This window comes from Sus scrofa, chromosome 5 (assembly GCF_000003025.6).
Source record: "Sus scrofa isolate TJ Tabasco breed Duroc chromosome 5, Sscrofa11.1, whole genome shotgun sequence".
In the NCBI taxonomy this organism is placed as follows: Eukaryota; Metazoa; Chordata; class Mammalia; order Artiodactyla; family Suidae; genus Sus; species Sus scrofa.
In genome coordinates this window covers 89031476-89052357 of record NC_010447.5, presented here as the reverse complement: position 1 = coordinate 89052357, position 20882 = coordinate 89031476, and the positions used below count along the sequence as shown (strand labels likewise).

The following is a 20882-nucleotide window of genomic DNA, read 5'->3' as shown; positions in this document are numbered from 1 at the left end:
AGTTCAGCAGATAGCCATTTGGTGCCTGCTAGTGTATGCAGCGCTCTGTGCTGGGCGCCACTGATTTTGCCACAGAAAGGACAATAGCAGGTGGCAACCCCATTAAATGGGGTTACGGGATCAGTGTGCCCTGGTCGTCCCTCAGAACAGTGATGTCACCGGAATGCATTTGTCCTGTTTTATTTTCAGGTTTTCAGTGCGTTTGGGAAAAGGCATGCTGAATTGTAGGTGCCTGAAACAGGAGGCGAAACTTGAAACCCTCTAGAGGGAGCCGCAGTAGATTCGGACAGTGAGGATTTTAAGGGTAATCCACAGGCGGCCAGGCACAGGGGCTGGTTTGCTAGCCTTCTCCTGCTCCTACAGGATGACTCTCTTTTATTTTCCATTTTCAATCAGCCACCGGTAGGAAAGTGACAGGAGTGTTTCCTTCTTCCTTGGTTCCCTTCTTATCTCTCCTTGGCTTTTTCTCTTGCCTTCAGCTTCTCCTGCTAAGGATTAATTTACGAGATGCTTGTGCCCTGAGTGAGTGTGGCCTCAGCCGTTCACCTGCTGGGCCATTCCTCTTTTTTGTCTTGCCTCCAACTTTGAATCCCCCTCCCCAGCGATGGCAGGTTCACGTCAGCCTGCAGCCGTGCCCAGGCAGCTGCCTTGCTCAGACCCCTCTACTGACCCTCGTATACAGCACTTCCTCGTATATCATTTCTTTTGTGCTCTCACCACGTCCAAGGTTGATTCTTTGAGGAGCGTTCCCATTTACCTGATGAGGAAGCTCAAGGTCCGTTAAGCAACTTGTTGCAGGTAACAAAGTGTCAGAAGCTTCAGCTTAAACCCAGGTCTCGTAATAGCTACTTCTGTATTCTCTCCACCCCTCTGGTGCTTCTCCAATCTTCCTTTCAAAGTTACCTAATTCGAGGCAGCAACCAACCTACCCTAGGATGTGGGGTTGAGGCCGGAGGGTGCCCCTGGAAGTGTGTTTTAAAACTTAATGTGGCTTTTTTTTCACTCTGTTCCATAACATATCTGTGTGCTTCGGTTAACATATAAAGTGAATGTTTTAAATTATGTACAAGTTAATTTAACTTCCTCTTAGCTCCAAACGCCTGCTACCCTTGGCACACCAGTGCCCTGGTGGGAAAGCGTGCATACCTGAGTTTAGAAATCTGAGTGTTCCAGATGGTTTGGCTGCCACAGTTGGTCCCTGGGGTTGCTTGTGGTTTAAACACGGTGGCCACCCCCTCTGTGGACACTGAGGGCGGCGTGTTTTCTTACTGTGTTGGCCCACAGGACTGACTCTTCTAGCTCCTTCTACCCCTGGTGGGGAGACACACCCCCTTCCTCCACGCTCACATAATTATGTCCAAAGTCTGACATGATTTAACTGCCATGCAGACAACCACAAACACTCCCAGGCTCTCTGAAAGACAGTAATCCAAGACACACGTGGCCACCGCCTGCAGAAATGAAGTCCCAGGGCCGCTGAACAGTGCAGCCTTACTGACCTCAAAATCCACAGTCTGCCTGTGATGTTTGTTTCTCCTTTACTTTCTGTCATGATCCCGTCCAGCCACTTTGCCCTCCGTAGACCGGATGGTGAATTTTACCCCCGTACACACAGCTGATATGCAAAGCGGGATTTAAAAAGCCCAGCGTCCACTTTGAGGGGAAAGATGCCCCAATCATCGCTACTGCTGCTGGATGTCTATTGTGGCCGGGCTTTGTGCAAAGTACTTCATACGCCTTATTTTTTGGTGGGTTCTCATAATTACCCTCTGGGTCAAGGACTTGAGTTGTTATTATGGCTTTGTGGTGAGAAATGGAGGCCCAGAAAGCTTTGGTTAGGTTCCACAGCGGATACATGCCAGGGGATTGAGGACCTGGGCTTGACCGCACTGCCATGGACAGTGCAGCACCACAGACAGTGGGTTCTGGTCACAGTCCTGTCCTCCATGGAGCAAGCTGGGCCCTCGCAGCGCCTCTGAGATCAGCTGTTTGCAGACTGAAGATGATGAAACAGGATCTTTGAGGGTAAACGGAGTTTTGGGGTCTGCGTTTTTGCCTGCGTGAAGTTCAGACTCTGGGGGTGGGGGTGTCAGCTGTCAGTTTCTAGAGCGTGCTGGCTCTCGTTGTGTTCAGGCTTAGAAGTGATCTCAGAGAGCCCCACAGGACCTCAAAGGGCTGCTCCCGTTTCTGTCCTTGGGTGTAAGATCTAGCTCCTAAACGAACTCCAGAGATCCCAGCCGGTGCACTTGGCATTCCAGGCACGTTTGTCCATGTGAGCAGCCACAATTAAAATAGGAGCCCCAGAAGGTCCGGAACCTTGCAACATGTTATTCTGTGTCGAGCCCACAGCCCTGGCAGAGCACGTTAAGAAGTATTTGTTGACTCAGTAAGTGGAGAGTGTTGGAGGATCGTGTTGGAAACGTTGGCTCTGCTCAGCAGCAACCCTTGGATGAATCTGGCCAGGATGCAGGAACCCTTAACCATTGTCTTTTTCTCAGGGTCTGGCATGTCGGGGCCTCTTTCTTCCCTCTTCTGAGCCTATGTGACACCATCCACACCTGTGGCTTTGCCCACATTGGACTAGCCACGCTTCTGGTCTTGCCCATCTGGGAGTTAACACCGGCCTCCGAAACCCAGCATGGTTGGAACACCTGTGGTCTAATCTCATAAACAAGAGGAAAGGGCTTTATGCCACAGTGGTTCTCAAAGTGGATGCTCAGGACCAGCAGCATCAGCATCACCCCGGAACTTGCTGGAAATGCACATTCTTGGGCCCCACATCGGATTTCTTAAAAACTCAGCGTAGGGGGTGGGATTGGCAACGTGTGTTAACAAGCTCTCCAGGTGACTCTGATATACATTCAGAGTTTCGAACCGCAGCTGTGAAGCAACACAATTTCCCTTGTACTCCAGCTGAGGCACCTGGAATCAGAACTTATCCTATTGTTTTCACGGCAGTTTTACTTAGGGTCATATAGAGTAACCAACTCATTCTCAAAGGAAATACCTAGAAAAACATCAGAAGGCTTACCGTTTTTGAGCTTAGAGTCTCAAGCATCTGTAGGTCATAGTGCAATTATCTCTTTCACTCTTTCATACAACAATCTATTTGCATTTCATTCCAGGATGCGGGGGGAAGATTTCTCGAACCGTCATAGTGCAATTATTTCTTTCACTCTTTCATACAACAATCTATTTGCATTTCATTCCAGGATGCGGGGGGAAGATTTCTCGAACCGTCATAGTGCAATTATCTCTTTCACTCTTTCATACAACAATCTATTTGCATTTCATTCCAGGATGCGGGGGGAAGATTTCTCGAACCTTCCACTCTGCTATGCTGTGCACCAGAACCTACTCCACACACTAAAATTCTCTCCAAGGGTCTGCTCCTTACAATATCAATCCTGATACCAATCCCTGTCCTCATCAGGCACAGTTGACTGCATGTGGCAACGATCTCCAAAAGCAGGCTCTAAGCAGGCAGTGGGGGACTTGGATATAAAATGTGGCATTACGTGGACATCTCAGAATAGGAGCAGGACTCGGCAGTGGTTGCCAGCATAGACTCTGGAGCCAGGTCAACTAGGCCCACAGCTGCCCCTTCCCAGTTGTGTGACCTTGGGCAGATTTAACCTTTCGATGCCTCGGTTTCTTTATAAGTAGGGCTCCTATTTGCTTCATAGGCTTTTTGTCTGGATGAATGAGTTCAGAGGTATAGGAAGGACACACCTTGGTGTATAGGAAACGCTATGTGTGTATTTACCTATCACTGTCGTGATTATTCATAGTGATAGGATGGGGCTCCCTGATGCGAAATGGGAAGGTGGTTCTGGACCCAAGGCAGCGGGCAGGTGCTCAGCAGTAGGAGGTGTGATGGATGCTCATTCTGAGGTTCCCTTGTCGCCATGACTTAGCATGGCTGCTTCCCTCCATCCTGCTACCAAGTGGCTACCGAGGCTTCCTCCAACACCTGCCCCTCACCCACTCCACCTGAACGGGCCTCCACCTGCCTTGATCCCCACTCTGCCTCTCCATGGCACTTCACCTGCTGCATCGGCTACCTGCTGGCAACAGCTTGCAGTATTATGGAGTTCAAATTAGCAGGAAAGAGAGAGAACCCATTCTTTCACTCTAGATTATGAGGCTTAGTTCAGGGTAGGGATTTGTTGCCCTTGGGGAAGGTGCTAACCCTTGGTCCAATCAGAAGAAGAAAGGCCACCCTGCCATGGTCCCAGTAACATGCGGTGGGCGGGTTACCTTGGAATAGAGTGGTGGGAGAGCCATACGGAGACCACCATGCTGACTCAGTAGCATGGAACCATCGCTGCCTCACTTCAAGCTTCTCGATGACCTCTGCCTTCCCTAAACATGTTCCCTAAACATGTGGTGGCACATTGCTGATGAACACAAGGCCTACTCTGAGAACTTCCAAAGTCTGCTGGGGGGCCGTTTGTAGGCATCACGGGTCTAATCTGTGTGTGGGAGCAGAGACAAGGTCGTGGTAAGATTTTTTTTTTTTCTATCAGTTGTACTCATAGTTTTTCTTAGCCTTTTCATCAAGAAAGAAAATGAATCCTAATTTATATACCATCACAAAGCCAAATAGAGTTGTAACCCATGTTTCAGTTTCTCTGGTCGACTCTTATGTAGGTTTAGTTTGGTTTTGGTTTTTAGGGCCACACCTGCAGCATATGGAAGTTCTCAGGCTAGGGGTCTAATCAGAGCTACAGCTGCTGGCCTACACCACAGCCACGGCAACACCAAAGCCAAGCCGCACCTGAGACCTACACCACAGCTCATGGCAACGCTGGATCCTTAACCCACTGAGCGAGGCCAGGGATCCAACCCGGAACCACATGGTTCCTAGTCGGATTCGTTTCCGCTGCACCATGACACGGACTCCAACTCTCATATAGGTTTGACTCTCTAATCAATAGTTAGACACAGTGTCTCCTCAGAGGAGTTAGAAGGGGGATTTGACCCCAGCAATCCCCACCCTACCACTCTGGCCAATGATCTTAGACAAAAGTCAGCAAACTTTTCCTGCCAAGGTCTGATCCTCAATATCTTAGGCTTTACATACAGTCTCTGCTGCAATTGCTCACCTCTGCCGCTGGAGTATGAGAGCAGCCATAGACAGTATACAAATGAGCACAGTGGTGTTCTAATAAAACTTTATGGACACAGAAATCTCAAGTTCATGTATGATTTTTCCCTTGTCATAAAATATTATTCTTTTGATTTTTTTCCAACCATTTAAAAAACTATTGTTAGCTTGGGGGCAGGGGAGCATTCAAAGAAAAAAACCAAACAAAACAGACAGCAGGCTAGATTTGGCTCCCAGCTGGTAGTTTGCCGGCTCCTGCTCTTATGGAAAGGGTGAGAGTAAAACAAACCTTTGCAACGCCATTAGGCAAGAGATTGAGCCAAAAAGATGCTGTGGAAACCCCGAGAAGGAACGTCAGCCTCAGGGTGAGAGACCTGAGGGGCTTCAGAGAGATGATGCTGGAGCTGTGTCTTGAAGCCAAGTAGAAAGGGCGAGAAAGAGAGCTCCAGAGAGAGGGCACAGCTTGTGCACAAGCAGGAAGTTGAATAAGCCTGTGAACCGCAGGTAGCTCACCCCAGCTGGGGAGTGTCCAGAAATGAGCACCTCGGGCCAGATGGCGAGGGCTTAATGAGAGCGGCCAGGATGGCTGGGTCTCATCCTGACGGTCAGTCGTTTTTCAGATTTTCCAAACTCAGTCTTTAAATCTTAACCAGAAGCTCAGTATGAGAAAAAGGCCGACAAGTCATCGTTGGCCTGCTGTTCTGGGTGAAGCCATTGCCAAGTGCTGGGTTCCGGGTGAAGCAGGGGTTAGGAGTTTCCCAGAATCCTGCAACACCCCCACCCCCACACCATCACCCATGCCTGTCCCTATGGCCTCTCAAAGGAACTTCTAGGACTTTGCTGAGCAGGATGTAAAGGCCATGGCCCTGGCTAGTGGAGAACAACAGCAGGGCTAGAAGCAGACCTGACCTGGTTATGTTCTAGAGAGATCACTCAGAAGAATGGATGAGGCAAGATGAGAAGCAAAACAGCTGATTAGAAGGAGAGTCATTGGTTCAAATACTTTTTGCATTCCTCTTGCATGCCAGGCGCTGTGTGAAAATATTTCGATCAGTAGTAGATAGAGTAGATGATAAATACGCAGCAAATAGTTCTTCTTACATTGCATAGAGCTTGCTCTTCTAGAGCACCTGCTATGAACCAAGTACTGTTTGAAGGAAACACTTGACCGGCATTAACTCATTGAGCCCTCACCACCCACTTTTAACATGGGTAGTCATTATTTCCATTTTACAGATGAGGAAACCGAGGCTCAGGCTGAGACTGGTGCCATGAAGGAAGTAACTGAGAATGTAAGGGAGCCTCGTTCGTTGCGTCTTTGGGGAAAGTTCTCTTGGAGGAGGTTGGATGGCCCCCAGGAAGATAAGAAACCATAGCCGTCGTTGTCGCCATAAGGAGCAGGGAAGTGCGTGTTCCTAGTGGGGGGTGGGGTGTAGCACAAGCCTCAAAAGGGGAAATGACTTGGTCATTTTGAAGAACAAAAGGCTAGTGTGGTCGAGTGGCGAGTGGCGGGAGGAGAGTGTTGGGGGAAGAGGCTGGGGAAGGAAGCAGCAGCTGATGCTCTAGGCCTTGTAGGCTGTGGGAAGGAGATGGCAGGCTTTTTCTCAACGCTTACAAGAGCCTTTGAAGGGAAGTGAGGTGACTCGGATCTGAATTCCTAAATAACGCCTGCCCCGTGGGGCAGGGCCCAGCAGAGGCAGAAGGCCCTTGAAGTAGTCCAGGCAAAGAAATGATGTCTCCTTGGTCTAGGGTAGTGGCCTCAGTGAACGCAGAGAGGAACAGAGGGATGGCGCGGGTTGCATGAATCCAGCTGAGGGGTTAGAGGCCCGGACTGCCGGGCTGGCAGGGAGGACAGAGAGGAGGGATTCAATGAAATAGCTTTGCCTTTTTCCAGCCACACCTGTGGCATGAGGAGTTTCCCGGGCTAGGGTGAAATCGCTTTTTAAGACGTAGAGTTGAGAGATGTTGGTGACCAATGAATTTTCACCAATTTTTAGAGACCTTGACAACAGGCAGAAAGGGTGACTAGGTAAGTATTTGGCCATAAAGTGAGGAATTGGGGATCCAGGCTGTCCGCCTTCTTAGAGAGCCCGCCCTGTGCCAGGCTTTGTGCTGGGCTCCATGCAGTGCTGGCAGGCGGGGGGGGGGGGTGGGGGGGGTGGGGGATACATGCCTGGAGGGGAGCGGCCAGGCGTGTCTTAGCCGTGTTTCCCAGGCATCCTTAACGCCATCCACTGCACAGTGAGCCCTCCATAAATATTTGCTGAGCTGGACAGAAGGTGCTGTCCAGCTAGGGGTGGAGATGTGGTTATGGCACAGTGAGATAAGAGCTTCCAAGAGGAGCCCAAGACCCCAGAGCGGTGTTGAGAGGAAGAACAAAAGCCAGTAGCCCAGAGGGAAGGGCGGTTCCCTGTGACGCCCTCACCAAAGAGGCTGGATTCCTGGTCTTTCGCTCCTGCCCCCTCCACCCCCCACCCCGCGGCCTGGCCTTGGAAGAGTCCGCTTGGGACGCAGGGTCTCTAACACACCAGCTGTTCCTAATTATTCCACAGGGACATCCTTCTGAGACTCCTTTTCCGTCGGCGACCCACTCTAGGAATTGGATTCCAGATGCTGGCTCTTGCTTCTCTGAGGCATCAGGAGGGCTGGGTAGGCCGGGGCGGCCGGTGGCTGTACCTGTCACCCAGGGTCAGCCTTCTCCCGGGCTTAGCAACATCTCTCTGCCCCCCCACCCCCCACAAGGGTTCCTCTCCCTGTCTCTGGAGCCCTGGTGCTGAGACCCTCGGCCGAAGCCTGTTGATCCCTCCTCAGAGTCATGATTTTAAACACATGAAATAAAAAGAGAAGGTTGCAGAATGAACCAATTATATTGATATACAGATATATCAAAATGTTTTTGCCAATTTGAGATGGAGTACTATATCTTATCACGTTAAATAGCAAGATCTAGCAGCAGTAACTACCATCATTTCAAAGGAGAGATAAGCACAAATGATATTTTGAGATACCCGCAACAACCATGAAATGATATGAAAATATCTGATTTCTTGTGCTGACAAAGTCATCGGTTCAGTTACTGTGACTGTGGCCTGCATTCATAATGAAAGGCAATGCCAAATTTCAGTCGGAGTTCACTAAAATAGGGTTCTCTTTCCTCATCCAGTTTCATGGGTTCCCTGAGTTCTCTCCATGAACTGTGGATGTCAGGGGAGCCCCTCCTCCAGCCAGTCATGCTGGTACCATGTGTGTCAGAAACCAATGGCAAGGCTGCGTTTTGTTTCAAAACTCAGTTGATTGGCTTATTGTGACAATAGGGGGTTTAGTCCCATCTGCGTTTTACAGGTCATGCACTTGGCCAAGAGCCAAGTGCTCCATAAATGAATGGAATGGAGTAGGTGGGTGAATGGAGGAGCTTCATCTCAGAGCCTCCCAGCTCATAAGGCATAGAGCTTGAACTTGAACCAATATACATTTCTTTACCCTAAATCTCTTGGGGTTTTTTGTTTTTTTTTTTCCCCTACTTTTCCATGCTACTACTCCTACTATTTTAAGGAGCCCAATGCAAGACCTTGCTTATAAATTACACTAGTTCTAATAATGGGGAAAGAACATTCTAACAGTTCTATTATTCTTTGCTTTGGTTAGAGCATATCACAATACCTGGAGTATTTGTTTACTTCCTAGAGGCTTCTCTTAAGCACACTGTGTCTGTAGTCTGTAGATGGTCTATAGACAGAGATGGCAAAAGACCCAGAAACCGTCTCTTCCAAGCTGTCCATGGTCTACAGATGTGGAATTTCGAGAAGGCCAAGCTACACGGTAGCAGGCTGTATGGGGTAGTCTGGTATTGTTCCCTGAGGCAGGACCAAGCCCCAGTGTTTGCAAGGAATGAATTTTGCCTCAATAGACGAACTCAGTAATGATTAGATCTACTTTGCAATGTATCAGGGTGGCCTGGTGAGAGATTGACTGAAAACATTCAGACATTGATCCATGTATTTATTCATTCATTCGATAAATGTTTATTGACCACTAACTACATGCCGGATACTGAGGTATAAGCTGCATTCAGAGTGTAGAAGCAGACAGACCGTGTAGAGCTTAGCGTCTACTGGGAGATTGACATTAACTACAAAATTTTAAAGCAGCATAATTATTCTCAGGAAAACAAGTGCAGTGTTATGATTCAGAATACCAGGGGGTGTAGCGATAGGAGGCTCTATAGTTACATGTCCACCAGAAGGTAACACGGAACCGGAGAGCTTCAAGATTACAAACAAAAACCCAGCCTGCAAGGCGTGACGAGAGGGGAGCTAGAAGAAATAGCTAGTGCAGAGGCCCCGAGACAGAGAGATAGTAATGTTTTAAAGAGGCCGAAAGAGAGAGCCTGTGGGAATTGAAGCAGAGTAAAGGAGAAGAGTAAAACAGGAGTGAGTTTGAAGAAGGAGGCAGAGACCAGATCATAGAGGATTTGGGCTTAGTTCTATGTGTGATAGAAAGCCACTGAAGAATTTTAGGCAAAGAAGTAACTTGGCCTATTTTATATTTTATTTTATTTTTAATTATTATTATTTTTGTCTTTTCTAGGGCCACATTCGTGGCATATGGAGGTTCCCAGGCTAGGGGTCTAATCAGAGTTGTAGCTACCCGCCTATGCCAGAGCCACAGCAACGCCAGATCCAAGCCACATCTGTGACCACAGCTCACGGCAATGCCAGATCCTTAACCCACTGAGCAAGGCCAGGGATCAAACCCGCACCCTCATGGTTCCTAGTTGGATTTGTTAGCCACTGAGCCATGACGGGAAGTCCAGCTTGGCCTCTTTTATATTTTAAAGGCTCACTCTGGCTACTGGATGGAGAATAGATTTCAGGGTGAAGGAGGAGAGCAGGAGGCTCTTGCAGTAGATCCGGAGCAAGAGCTGGGGGCTTGGAGTGGGGGGCGACCAAGGAGATGGGGAAGATGGACTTGAGATCTTGGGGATGTTCGGCTGAGATTTGAATTGGGCGTGGGGAGCGATGGAAAGACAGGCGTTGAGGGCGATTGGTGGAGCCATTTACCGTGATGGGGAAGGTGGGAAGGAGGAGGATTGGAGGGAAGAAATGGCTGGATAACCACTTCCCAGCAACTCCGAAAACTTGCGACGCATTCCACTCGTCCTCAAAGAAGATGATGCCACTTAATTAGAGGATATCGAGAAATGCAGGGGAGGGAGTTTTTGCAGTCACAAAATGATGGGGCGGGGCACTGCTGGTATTTTATGGACGGGGTCAGGGATGCTAACAGAGCCGTGGCATGGAGGGCAGCTCCCATGACGAAGTAGCCCTTGTCGCATGCCAGTCGCTTCCTCGTGGAAAAGCATTGGAGGACTGAGTCTCTTCCAATGCTAACATAATCTAGAAAATGCATTTTTTTAATACTATCAGCCTTTCATATAATTTTGTGAATTGTTTGACTCCGCTTGTCTTTTCATAGGTAATGGACTGGAATTAGCCCCTTGGAAGGGTGATTTAGATGGAGGATGGAGCGTAAAGCAGGAAAAAGAGAGCCTTCGTGTGTTTGGAGTGTGGGCCTTCGGTGGTGGGTGGGGCTGGGAGGCTGGAGGGTATGGGGGCCCTTGGCGGCAGGGGAGCAGGTGGAAGAGGCCATGGGAGGATGTGAAATACACACGTCACCAATTTGCATGTTTCCGGTGGCTCTATGGCACCCCCCGCCCCCGCCAGGCTTGCCTGGTGTAGCCACTGCCCAGGGGTGGCCTTAAACATCCCTTCGTTATTCGTCCTGTGCACTTTGAACTTTTCCTGTGGCTCATCTGAGTCCCCCAAGTAACGCCAAGTAACGTCTTCCTTCAGATGATCAGAGAGATGCCATAAACACAGAACCCGATCCGCGCAGAACACTTGAGAGGAATAAAGAAAAGCGACAGGAGCCTTAATGGCTAATAGAAACCACCATCTACCTTGGGTGAACAGTTTTTTGTCTGTCTCTTCTGTAGCTCAACGAAGGTAGTTTTCTAATTATTTGCACACACACAATTGCATTTGGGCTCACGGCGGTGGTAACAGCAGTAGTCATGGGCACAGCCATGCTCACAGTCAAGACACGAGCATCGCTGTGTCCATTTTACAGATTTGCTGATTGAGGTTCAGGGCCTTGCCCCCAAATCCAGTAGCCTGCAAAGGGTGACGTGGGGCCAGATGGTGGGCAGAGGGCTCCCGCTGAGGTTTCCTAACTGTGAGGAGGAAATGATGATGACACCGCTTCAATGAAGTGTCTGCCCCAGGGAGCCGACTACAGGTCGCCCAGGAGGTGTTTTATCAAATGTGGAAGAAACTCTAGGCACCCGGCTGGAATGTGCTCTGGCTCCATAAGGGAACATCAAATAAGGGAGTCCTTTCAGCACCTGGACTCTTGCTGGCACATTTCATCCGGCTGGCCCCATAATAGCTGTGGCGTGGCTCGGAGGGCCCTGCGTGAGCCTCACTCCGTCAGGTATCTGCCACATGGCAGGGGGAGGGCCACGTGCTACTCAGGTCCAGCATGTGCCATTCACACCCTGGACTGCAGGGCTGGCGCCCCCTGGAGTTGTGCAGGGCACACTGGGAGGTGTTTATGGTCAATGAGAGAGGGTATGAAGGAGCTGCAAGGAGGTCAGGCTGCTTCCCTGGCAGTGTGCCCACTACTCCCTACATAGTTGCACGCGCACACTCGTGTACACTCACATGCACACACGCAGCCACGTATGCACGCACCCCAGCCCTCACCCCTTTCCAGTCGCCTTGGCTCTGCGTTGGTGTGTCGAGCCCAAGGCGTGCTCTTTTTCAGCCCAGATGTCAGTTGAGGCAAGGGCGCTTTCTCCTCAAACTGAAAGAAGTTTCCCTCTGTGAGCAGGTGCACGTGGAGGCGGGACGTGTGGTGGGACGTGGCAGGCAGGAGGAACAGAGGGACAACTCCGAGGGAACCAAGGAAGCCCAAAAGGGAGACAAGGTTTAGAGCTAGATCAAGACTGGATTTTGTCATGAAAGGTAGAACTGGCAAAAGCATCATTACAAGGCATTAACCTTATTACACACAGAAGAACAAGCAGAGGCTGGGATTCAGCAATAAATTACACATAATAAACGAGCCAGAATAGGCTGAGAGCAACATTAGCGATTATGCCCTAAGGGGACAGAAGGCAGAATGAAAAATAGCCCCCCCCCCAAAAAAAGTAAAAATAATTTCTGGACACAGGGGGCCAGCTGCGCTATTCCTCCCCCCCCTTTTCCACTCGGCTCCCCAGGTATTAATTTCACTTTTATGAGCAGGTTTCTCTGGAGCCAGTCTCTCTTTTGTTTTCATTTGCTGAAATGAGCAAAAGAAAGCCATTCTGAGGGCTCCTTTGCCCATTCACAGGGACCTGTCCATTTCTGTGTGTTTCTAGCACAAAAGAATCCATTTCCATTCAGCCAGAGCTGCGCTTCTGAGTTCACGTGAGGTCCAAGCCCGCTTTTGCCTATTTTCTTGCAGGCTCACTGTTGTAATTGGCTACACAATCCTGCCTGGGCCTAGGGCCCTCCAGGGGCAGAGGAGCCAGCACTTGACAGCTCCTGGGCCCTTGTAGCTGAGGAAGAGCTTGCGTCCAGCACCATGTCCAACAGCTGTGATCTCATTTCTTACACAGGGACTTACTTTGGGTTGCAAGTAACAGAAATTCCAATCAATAGCAGCTTAAACCGTGGCCTCTATCGTTAGTAAAAAGTTTAAGGATTGGACATCTGTGCTCAGTGGTGTCCTCAAGAAGCAAAGGTCTTTTATCCTTCCCTTGCACCAGTCTGTTGGTTTCATGCTCCATCTTGAATGTCGTGGAAACAAAGTGGCTGCCCCCACTCTGGGCAGATGGGGTCACATCATGATCCCAAAGGGAGGAAGTGAGGGAAGAGGGCAGGTGGGCTCTCCTCAAGAGCCTCCTCTTACCAAGGAGAAAACGTATTTCCAGAAGCCCCTTCTTGCATGTCACTGGCCCAGCTGGACCACCCCTGGCTCTAAAGGGCAGGAAAGTAAGTCCCAGGCCATGGGGAATGGGGTTACTGTGTGGCTTGGACCAGTTAGGGTTTCCCCAGCCTTGGATTTACTGCTACCTGGACAGAAGAAGGTAGGAATACCTGCCACCTGTGTTACTATGTCCAGATTCGTTCTCAGCTTCACTGAGGCTTGCGTCCTAACTCATTCAGTCCTCGTGACACCTCTATAGTAGAAATGTTACCACCACGTCCAACGTATAGAGGAGGAAACTGAGTCACAGACAGGCGAAATAAGGTATACAAAATTACTTAGAGGGTGACAGAGCCAGGATTCAAGCCCTGGAGGTCTGGCCTACTACCCTATATGATCCTGATTAGTCAGAGTATTATAAAAATACTCCAAGTAGCAAAGAGTCAGTGCATGTTCCTGCTAATAAGACCAGCTAACACCTATCAACATGTTACTATTGCAGTGGTCACTAGTATCTTTTCTGCATAATCACGACCAATCAGGCACCATTAGCCTTATTCACAGCTGAGAAAGCCAACCACCCATGGGGTTTATTAAATTGCCCTGGTCACCCAGTGGGTCAGAACCAAGAATGCAAACCTAACCTCTCTGACCCCTAGTCCCAGGTGGTTGGTTCTGGGCCGCCTGCTCTCAAGTTCAGGGACATTGACTTAATAGCCATTACCTGTAATATCGATGCAGGATTTAACTTGGAAAACTGCAATGATTGAGAAAGAGTCAGTAGTCAGGGAAGGATCCTAGAGAGGATGGGACAGTCATTTAGAAGCAATTTTCTCCTTGTTCCTTTAATGCTTTCGAACCACTTCTGGTTTTCTTGGAGTCAGTCCTTCACAGACAGACTATCTCAGCCCACCTCAGCAAAGGCGAACTGTGATGTCATGGTTCGTGGCTAATGCGAATATCTACAGTTATTAAGCACCTACTGCATACCCGATATGGGAGGACGCTGTCCAGCGTGGTCCTTGTGGATGGATCATCAACAACCCACTGGCATGACTCTTCCTGTGCCTCGGGATGGGGGAGAAAGAAGTCCTCCTGTATCTTTGGAGGCCAAAGATAGTGGTGTTAGAACATTCTGCACGCCCAAAAATGACGTCCAGTTCTCTGAAGTGAGCACTTCGGAGATGCTCAAATATTTACTAAAAGTAAGAGGCTTGGTCAGCCGATCTTACGTTTGAACAATTCTGGTTTTATTTAAAGCAAGATGAGTGGCGTGGTTTTATTATTATTTTTTTAATCTAACAGTCATCTGATTTTTCTTTTTCGGCTCACAGCCTCTAAGCATCCTTATCTAAACAGTGATCTATTGTTCTGATTCTTAGACCCACAGAGATTTTTTTTCTTCTTCACTTCATTCTTACAGGACAGTTCCCCATCTTCCCTGATGGTATGTAAAGTATTTTTTAAGAGGAGAAAAAAAGAGTCTCTCATGGGCTTTCTAAAAATCTTCTTAAACTGAGTTCACATGGAATATTTTATGCAAATAAGTCACTTTCTCTTAGGTTATGACATCTTTTCCCTGAAAAGAGGTCCCGGCATTGGAGAAATCCTGGCCTGCTTATCTTTTCTTCCCAGCGCAACTTCAACAAAGAAATATATACGGCCCTTTAAAGGCTTCAGAAATCAATTTAGTCCATGAATCCATTTAGTTTAGATGTTAATGAAACTTGGTGGGTTTAAAAATGATGAATATTTAATAAGACATAAGTTGAAAGACATAAACACTGTCGGCAATAATATAATGAAGTTAATAAGTCTTAGCCTCCCCCTGCCCCCCTCCCCCCCCTCCCCAGATGGGGCGGTTTTAGGAGCTGCAGTTGCGGTGATGCTTACAGAAGTTGGCCAGCTCTCCCATTGACTGAAACCTAAACGCGCCTTTGAAAACCTGAGTACAGGCGGGAACTGAGCTCTGGCCGAGGAAGCATGCTGTCACACTGTGTTCCGTGGCTGCAGATGGCAAGGACTCTTTCTAGCTCCTTATCTTCCAGAGATTTGTGTGACAAACTCGGGTTCCTGTCGTTGAAGGCAGGAAGCAGCATGAAGCACTTCATGCCTTTTAAACAAGAAAGAAAAAGACATTTTGGTGGACACACTCTCTGCTCTGGGTTTAAAGAAGGGCTTTATTTAACGATCGGGAGCAAGCATGTGATTATATGCGCTCAGAGCCTCCGACCATTTAAATGCCTTCAGGTTGGGAGTTTGGCTTTTGGTTTCAAGAGCAGCAGCGCCAGATCCACCCTCGTGCTTGGTTCCTCTTTAGGTCCGTGGCTCCGTCCTACCCACCGTCCGTGACTACATCTTTCCCTCTTGACCCGCTGAATGAATGACTCTGTCTTTGGGAGAACACGTCCCACTCTTCTGGTAAATCCAGACGCTTCCCTTCTGCCATCACACCCGCCCGGAGGGTCCGTCTCACATCTCAGAAAAGGACTTGTTTAACTTCCCAGAAGCCAGTCCCTGGCTAAAATAAATTGCCACATGATCTCTCAAACAGCCACGTATAAGCGTCTCCCTCCCGGTTCAGCGGTGGGCTCTTTTCTTGGCAATAAAGTGGAACTCTGTTTCATCTCTCAGCTGGAGGGGTGTTAAATGGATGACTCGCTCATTGCTGGCAATCAATACATGCGACTACATAGTAAACAAATGGCTTTGCACGGGGTGGGCAAGCCTGGTGATTCTGCAGATTAAGGGGAAAAAAGGGTTGCTCCTGGGGAGCTGGCCTAAGAAAATGTATTTGGGGCTCCCTAAGTTCCTTCCCAGGTGGGCATGAGTGACATTTTTATCATCATGAGAGTTATTGCTGTTAAAAATTATCTTTTTTTTTTTATTTGTGCGTTTGTGTGCATGTTCAGAAAGAAGGGGATCAACCTGAAAGAGTCCAACCAATCGCATCATCTACCTTGATCCATTCCGACCTGACATCCGTTTATGGCACCGTGGTAATGAACAGGACTGTTTTATTCTTGGGGACTGGAGATGGCCAGTTACTTAAGGTTGGTTTTCTGTGCCTTCTTCAATGTCAATGTTAATATTGATCCATTTTGTGCTTTTGTATTTTTTTTTTTTAATTGCTTCTGGGTTATACACAAGACCACACTGACTGCGCTGTGAGCTGCTCAGAAAACCCCGCACAATGGCCTGGGAAATGGAAACCTATTGGGGATACCCTCCTTACCCAAGTATGGAAGTCACGGCCCCCCTTCCTTCCTGGGAACCTGGGACCACAGTTCTTTTCCTTACTCATAAGCTGCCTGGCCGAGGTACATGGGGATCTGGCCTCTACCCCATCCCTGGCCCAGCTTCCTAAGACCTCCCCTTTCCGCTCTATCTCCTTTATATTAGAAATGTACAAAGGTGAGAGATCATAGGGCTGAAAAGAAGAACAACAGGTGCTCCTTCCCGCAGCCCACTTGCCACCCACGGAGCGAGTCTGTTGTCTGCCCTTTAGGGAGAGGTTCGAGACCTGAAACCCTATGAGATCCCCTTGCCGTTTGTCTGAGGACCCTACTTTTCCCACTGTGTGGATACACCTCTGGTCAAGCTGAGATTTTTATTCCCTTGGGGAGGAGCAGTGGGAAGGAGGAGAAAATAAACTCCGAGATAGCACGTGACTGGTCCGAAATTGTCTAGCCGTCTCTTCAGCAAGCATTTATTGAGCACCTCCTGTGGCCGCCATCAACATTCATGGCTGGCAATTGTTTCTTTCACCCTAGGCTGATATTTCTTTGCCTCTGTGGAGCCTCTGATTTACTGTCAGCTCCACGTTTAAATCGAACGCTCACATTTGTTTCCTCAGCAGCTCTCCCCTGGGTAACCTCGAGCTGTGTGACTTGAAGTAAGTTGTCTGACGTCTCTGAGCCTCCGTTTCCTCATCTGTAGAATGAGATTGTACGAGACAACCCCGGGAACCCCTTGCTGTTCCGATCGTCTCTAGTTCTGGCTTCTGCACACTTATCCCCCGCTCTGGCCCAACCTGCCTGCGTGCTCGTCGCCAAGCTGCTCCCGCACCTCTGCTCACCCTGCGTCCTCTTCCTGGATTGCTCCCTTTTTTCTCCTCTGCTTTCCCGAATCCTGTGTATCTGTGGTTTGGCTCAGCTCACACTCCACCTCCTCTCTGAGGACTCCTGAGCCTGGAGTGATCACGTTTCTCCCTCATCTCCCGAAATACTCATTATCCGTATCCTTCTTTTGGCTCCTTCTAAATGTCTTGCTTTGATGCCTAACCTTTCCGCTTTTGTTTGTCTTCCTTCCCAACTCGATTTTTAACTGCCCGAGAAAGGGGAGGGGGCTGGCAATCCCCAGAGCCCGATGCTGTGCTGAGCGCCTGGTAGATAGATATTTGCTTTAATCTGTTTTCTTTGGAGGAAACCCAGTACCATATGGGAGGGGGTTTGTTTGTATACACGTTCCTTTAAAATATACATTGATCATCTTTCCTGTTGCGTTAGCTCCACTTCCTGGGGGAAGGGTAAATACCCTCAGTCATGGTTCACGAGTTCCTCTGTGCCTTGAGGCAGGGTCTCTAGCTATGCCCACCTGGTCCGGCTGAGTGGATCCGTTCACCTGGCAGGAAAAGTTTCCATCAGTCCTGGCTGGGTCTTCTCACCAATTATCTCTTCTGCTTTGCGATATTGGTGATGAGTGTTATGACAAGAACACTGTTCTCCCCAAAGCTGAGCCAAACTGTTAGATGGCAAATTGGAGGTGAAGGAACACTTGGCTATAAATAGCCTCCCATGGAACCGCCTGGTGCCGCCTGTCCTGTTTGCACACACGCCCCACCCCCCTCGGTTCATGTGCAGCTGCCCGGGGTTTAGCGATGCTGTGGCACCAGAGGGGCAGGACGGGCCGCAGCTTCAAGCTCCTGAGGGAGAGATGGCCGGCCGGAGTCTCACTTCCTTCCTCATCTGAATGGACTACACCTTCCAAAGCCACACCTGTGGTCTTGTTTTTAGGGTTCCAGCAACCAGGTCAGTTGGTTTTCTGTTGGTTGGTTTTGTGCCTGCTTCCCAGGTGCTAGTGATGCTACAGGTTCCAAGTAACTCAGTCCTCTTCTCAATGCGGTCAGGTGGATGCTCTCTTGTCTTTGTACAGATGAGAGAACCGAGGCCCGGAGAAGCTGGACGATGTGTCCAAGGTTACACGGGGCAGAGTAGGGACTTGAACCTGAGCTTGTTCCTATTCTGCACACATGTCCCTCTTTGCAAGTTACTGCACTGACTTTGTAACTTCTGCCCCGGCACAGGTGGCCACTCCGTGAGGGTTCACTGCGGGGAGTGGTGAGCATGTTGATAGGGATTCAGGATGCGGGGTGGTGGGGGGGTCAGGGGTCTTAGAAGCTCAGGGAATAAGCCCAGCTTGAGAAGAAGGCAGACCCTGTGACTGAAGGATACCTCAGCATCATGATAACGTCTTGGAAATTAAACCCCACCCCCAGCTTCCCTCCGGAAGTCCCTCCCTTGGAAGGAGGTTGCGAAAGGCGAATGAAAACTGGCTGCCACCCCCCGCCCTGGCTGCCCAGGACAGCCCAGGGATTCCCAGCCCTCCCTCAGTATCCTGCATGCAGATTCTCAGATGCAACCCCTAGAATCACCCGGAGTCCCGAAGCCTGGGGCTTGGAAGGCACCGAGAACCCCCCATCCCTTTATTCAGAAGCGCCAAGCTTGTCCCTTGCCAGACTTGTCACCGGGACTGTTCAAAGAGGCGAACACGGATAGACACAAGCTTGGCTTCTAAAACTGCAGAGCGGAGGTACTAACGAGCATAGAAAAGCAAAACCCAACCCAAGGCAGCCCGCGGGAGGAGGAGAAAGGGCTCGGAGCACCCACAGCCTGACTCATCCGTGCCCCTGTGATCAAGAGTCGGTGGCGTTTTGACAGACGCCTGGCCCTGTAGTCTATGCCTGGTTGGATGAGAGGCAGGCCAGTGGCTGGTTTTGACCATCTCATACACACGCAAAACCTCTCTAATTTCTCAAATCCCTGAAAATCTCATGGAGTTTTGACATAGTTTGGTGCAATTTTAAATATCACGTTCCTGCAATAATTTCTTATTGTAAAAGGAATACAGGCTCATGGAGAAAGTTGCAAAGTAGCGGGGTGTGAGGGGAAAGCAAAGGAAAAATACGTCTCGTTCTCTTATGCAGTGGCAGCAGCCGTCAGCATTTTAAGGGTTTTTTTGGGGGGAGGGTTTGGTTTTTTTTTCCCCAATAGTTGAGGTCAGGACTTTATCCAGTTTTGCATCCTTTCCTTGCTCAGGTAATGAGGGAAAATGCTACATTAAAATGCTATGGCAAACTTGTAAGCAGCATTTTTAAATAGCTGTTTCATGTTCCATTATGTGGAAACATTATTTTGAGCTTAAGCAGAGATATTGAATCACTTTTAAAGTGTCTTTAAAGGGACTTCCCATTGTGGCGCAGCAGAAACACATCCGACGAGTATCCATGAGGACTCCGGTTCAATCCCTGGTCTTGCTCAGTGGGTCAGGGATCTGGCATTACTGTGAGCTGTGGGATAGGTCTCAGGTACGGCTTGGAGCCCGAGTTGCTCTGGCCGTGGTACAGGCCGGCAGCTGTAGCTCCGATGGGACCCTTAGCCTGGGAAACTTCCATGTGCCATGGGTGTAGCACTAAAAAGCAGAAAGAAAGAAATAATAAAGTGTCTTTAAAGACACACACCCTTCTGAGTCATCCGGCACTGCCTCCAAAAGTAAGATTTTTCTGGATGGTAAGTGGAAAAATGAAAGATGTCACAGTATGCTAATACCTTTACTGCTGGCTCTCTCCTGCCTTTATTCCTGTGTCCCTTTGTAGAGTTCACAAAAGATGAAGGAATTGAGAACTGAAAGCTTCCTTCCAGAATATCTAATGTGTCCCCTTAATATTGATTTGTGATCCTAATAGTTGTGAGACATTACATCCAGCTACTTTATCACCCCACCCCCCCCCGTTATTTCCTCATTTTACTTCCTTTCTGAGCATGATGGCATGCTAGGATTTCTCTGTTGTCAGCATCTCCACTGAGATCAGTTGGTAACGTAGGACCACACTGAACTCAGCTTTTGGGAATTCACATCCCACGTGCTGCTTGGCCAGACCAAGGCACTGTATACGCAACAGGCTGACTCGTCCTGACTGTGGAACCGACTGTCATGTCGTTTGGAGGCCTTTGAGCTGACTCTGTTGCATCCAGAAAATTGTCTGCATTTCAAGGGCAAAATTGAATATTTTGAGCTTTCTCCAGTGCTAAGATAAGGATGAAGAGAATATGCATGAAACTTGAGATTTGTGACTTTACTCATGCCCGGTAACCTTTCTTATAAACGTAAAAGATAACAAGGCCGTGGGCAGGGGGTCGTAACAGCTGGGATCCCTGAGCTCTTGCTACGTGCCAGGCGTTGGAACCAATGTCTGCATAAGGTAACTAGTTGAACACTGTTAGCGTCCCCACTTTATTATTATTATTTGTCTTTTTAGGGCCACACCCATGGCATAAGGAGGGTCCCAGGCTAGGGGTCCAATCGGAGCTCCAGCTGCCAGCCTACACCACAGCCACAGCAACATCAGATCCTTAACCCCCTGGGCAAGGCCAGGGATCGAACCTGCTACCTCATGGTTCCTAGTCAGATTCATTTCCGCTGTGCTACGACAGGAACTCCCCTGAAAAAAAAACCCCAGATTCTGAGAGGTTAAGTAACTTGCTCAAGGTGATTTGAACAGAAGTAGCCAGTCTCCCAT

At 49.0% G+C, this 20882-nt stretch overlaps 1 protein-coding gene across 3 annotated transcripts in view; it reads left to right on the top strand.

Moving 5' to 3' along the window:
• Positions 1 to 20882, top strand: part of PLXNC1 (plexin C1) — a 155600-nt gene that overhangs the window by 3480 nt on the left and 131238 nt on the right. For 2 of the 3 annotated variants that reach the window (XM_021092758.1, XM_021092757.1), the window contains exon 2: positions 15997 to 16137. The exons of the other annotated variant lie outside the window; for it this stretch is intronic. In XM_021092758.1, coding sequence (XP_020948417.1) covers positions 15997 to 16137 — 141 coding nt within the window. The remainder of the gene's footprint in view (positions 1 to 15996; positions 16138 to 20882) is intronic. 3 annotated transcript variants of the gene reach the window in all.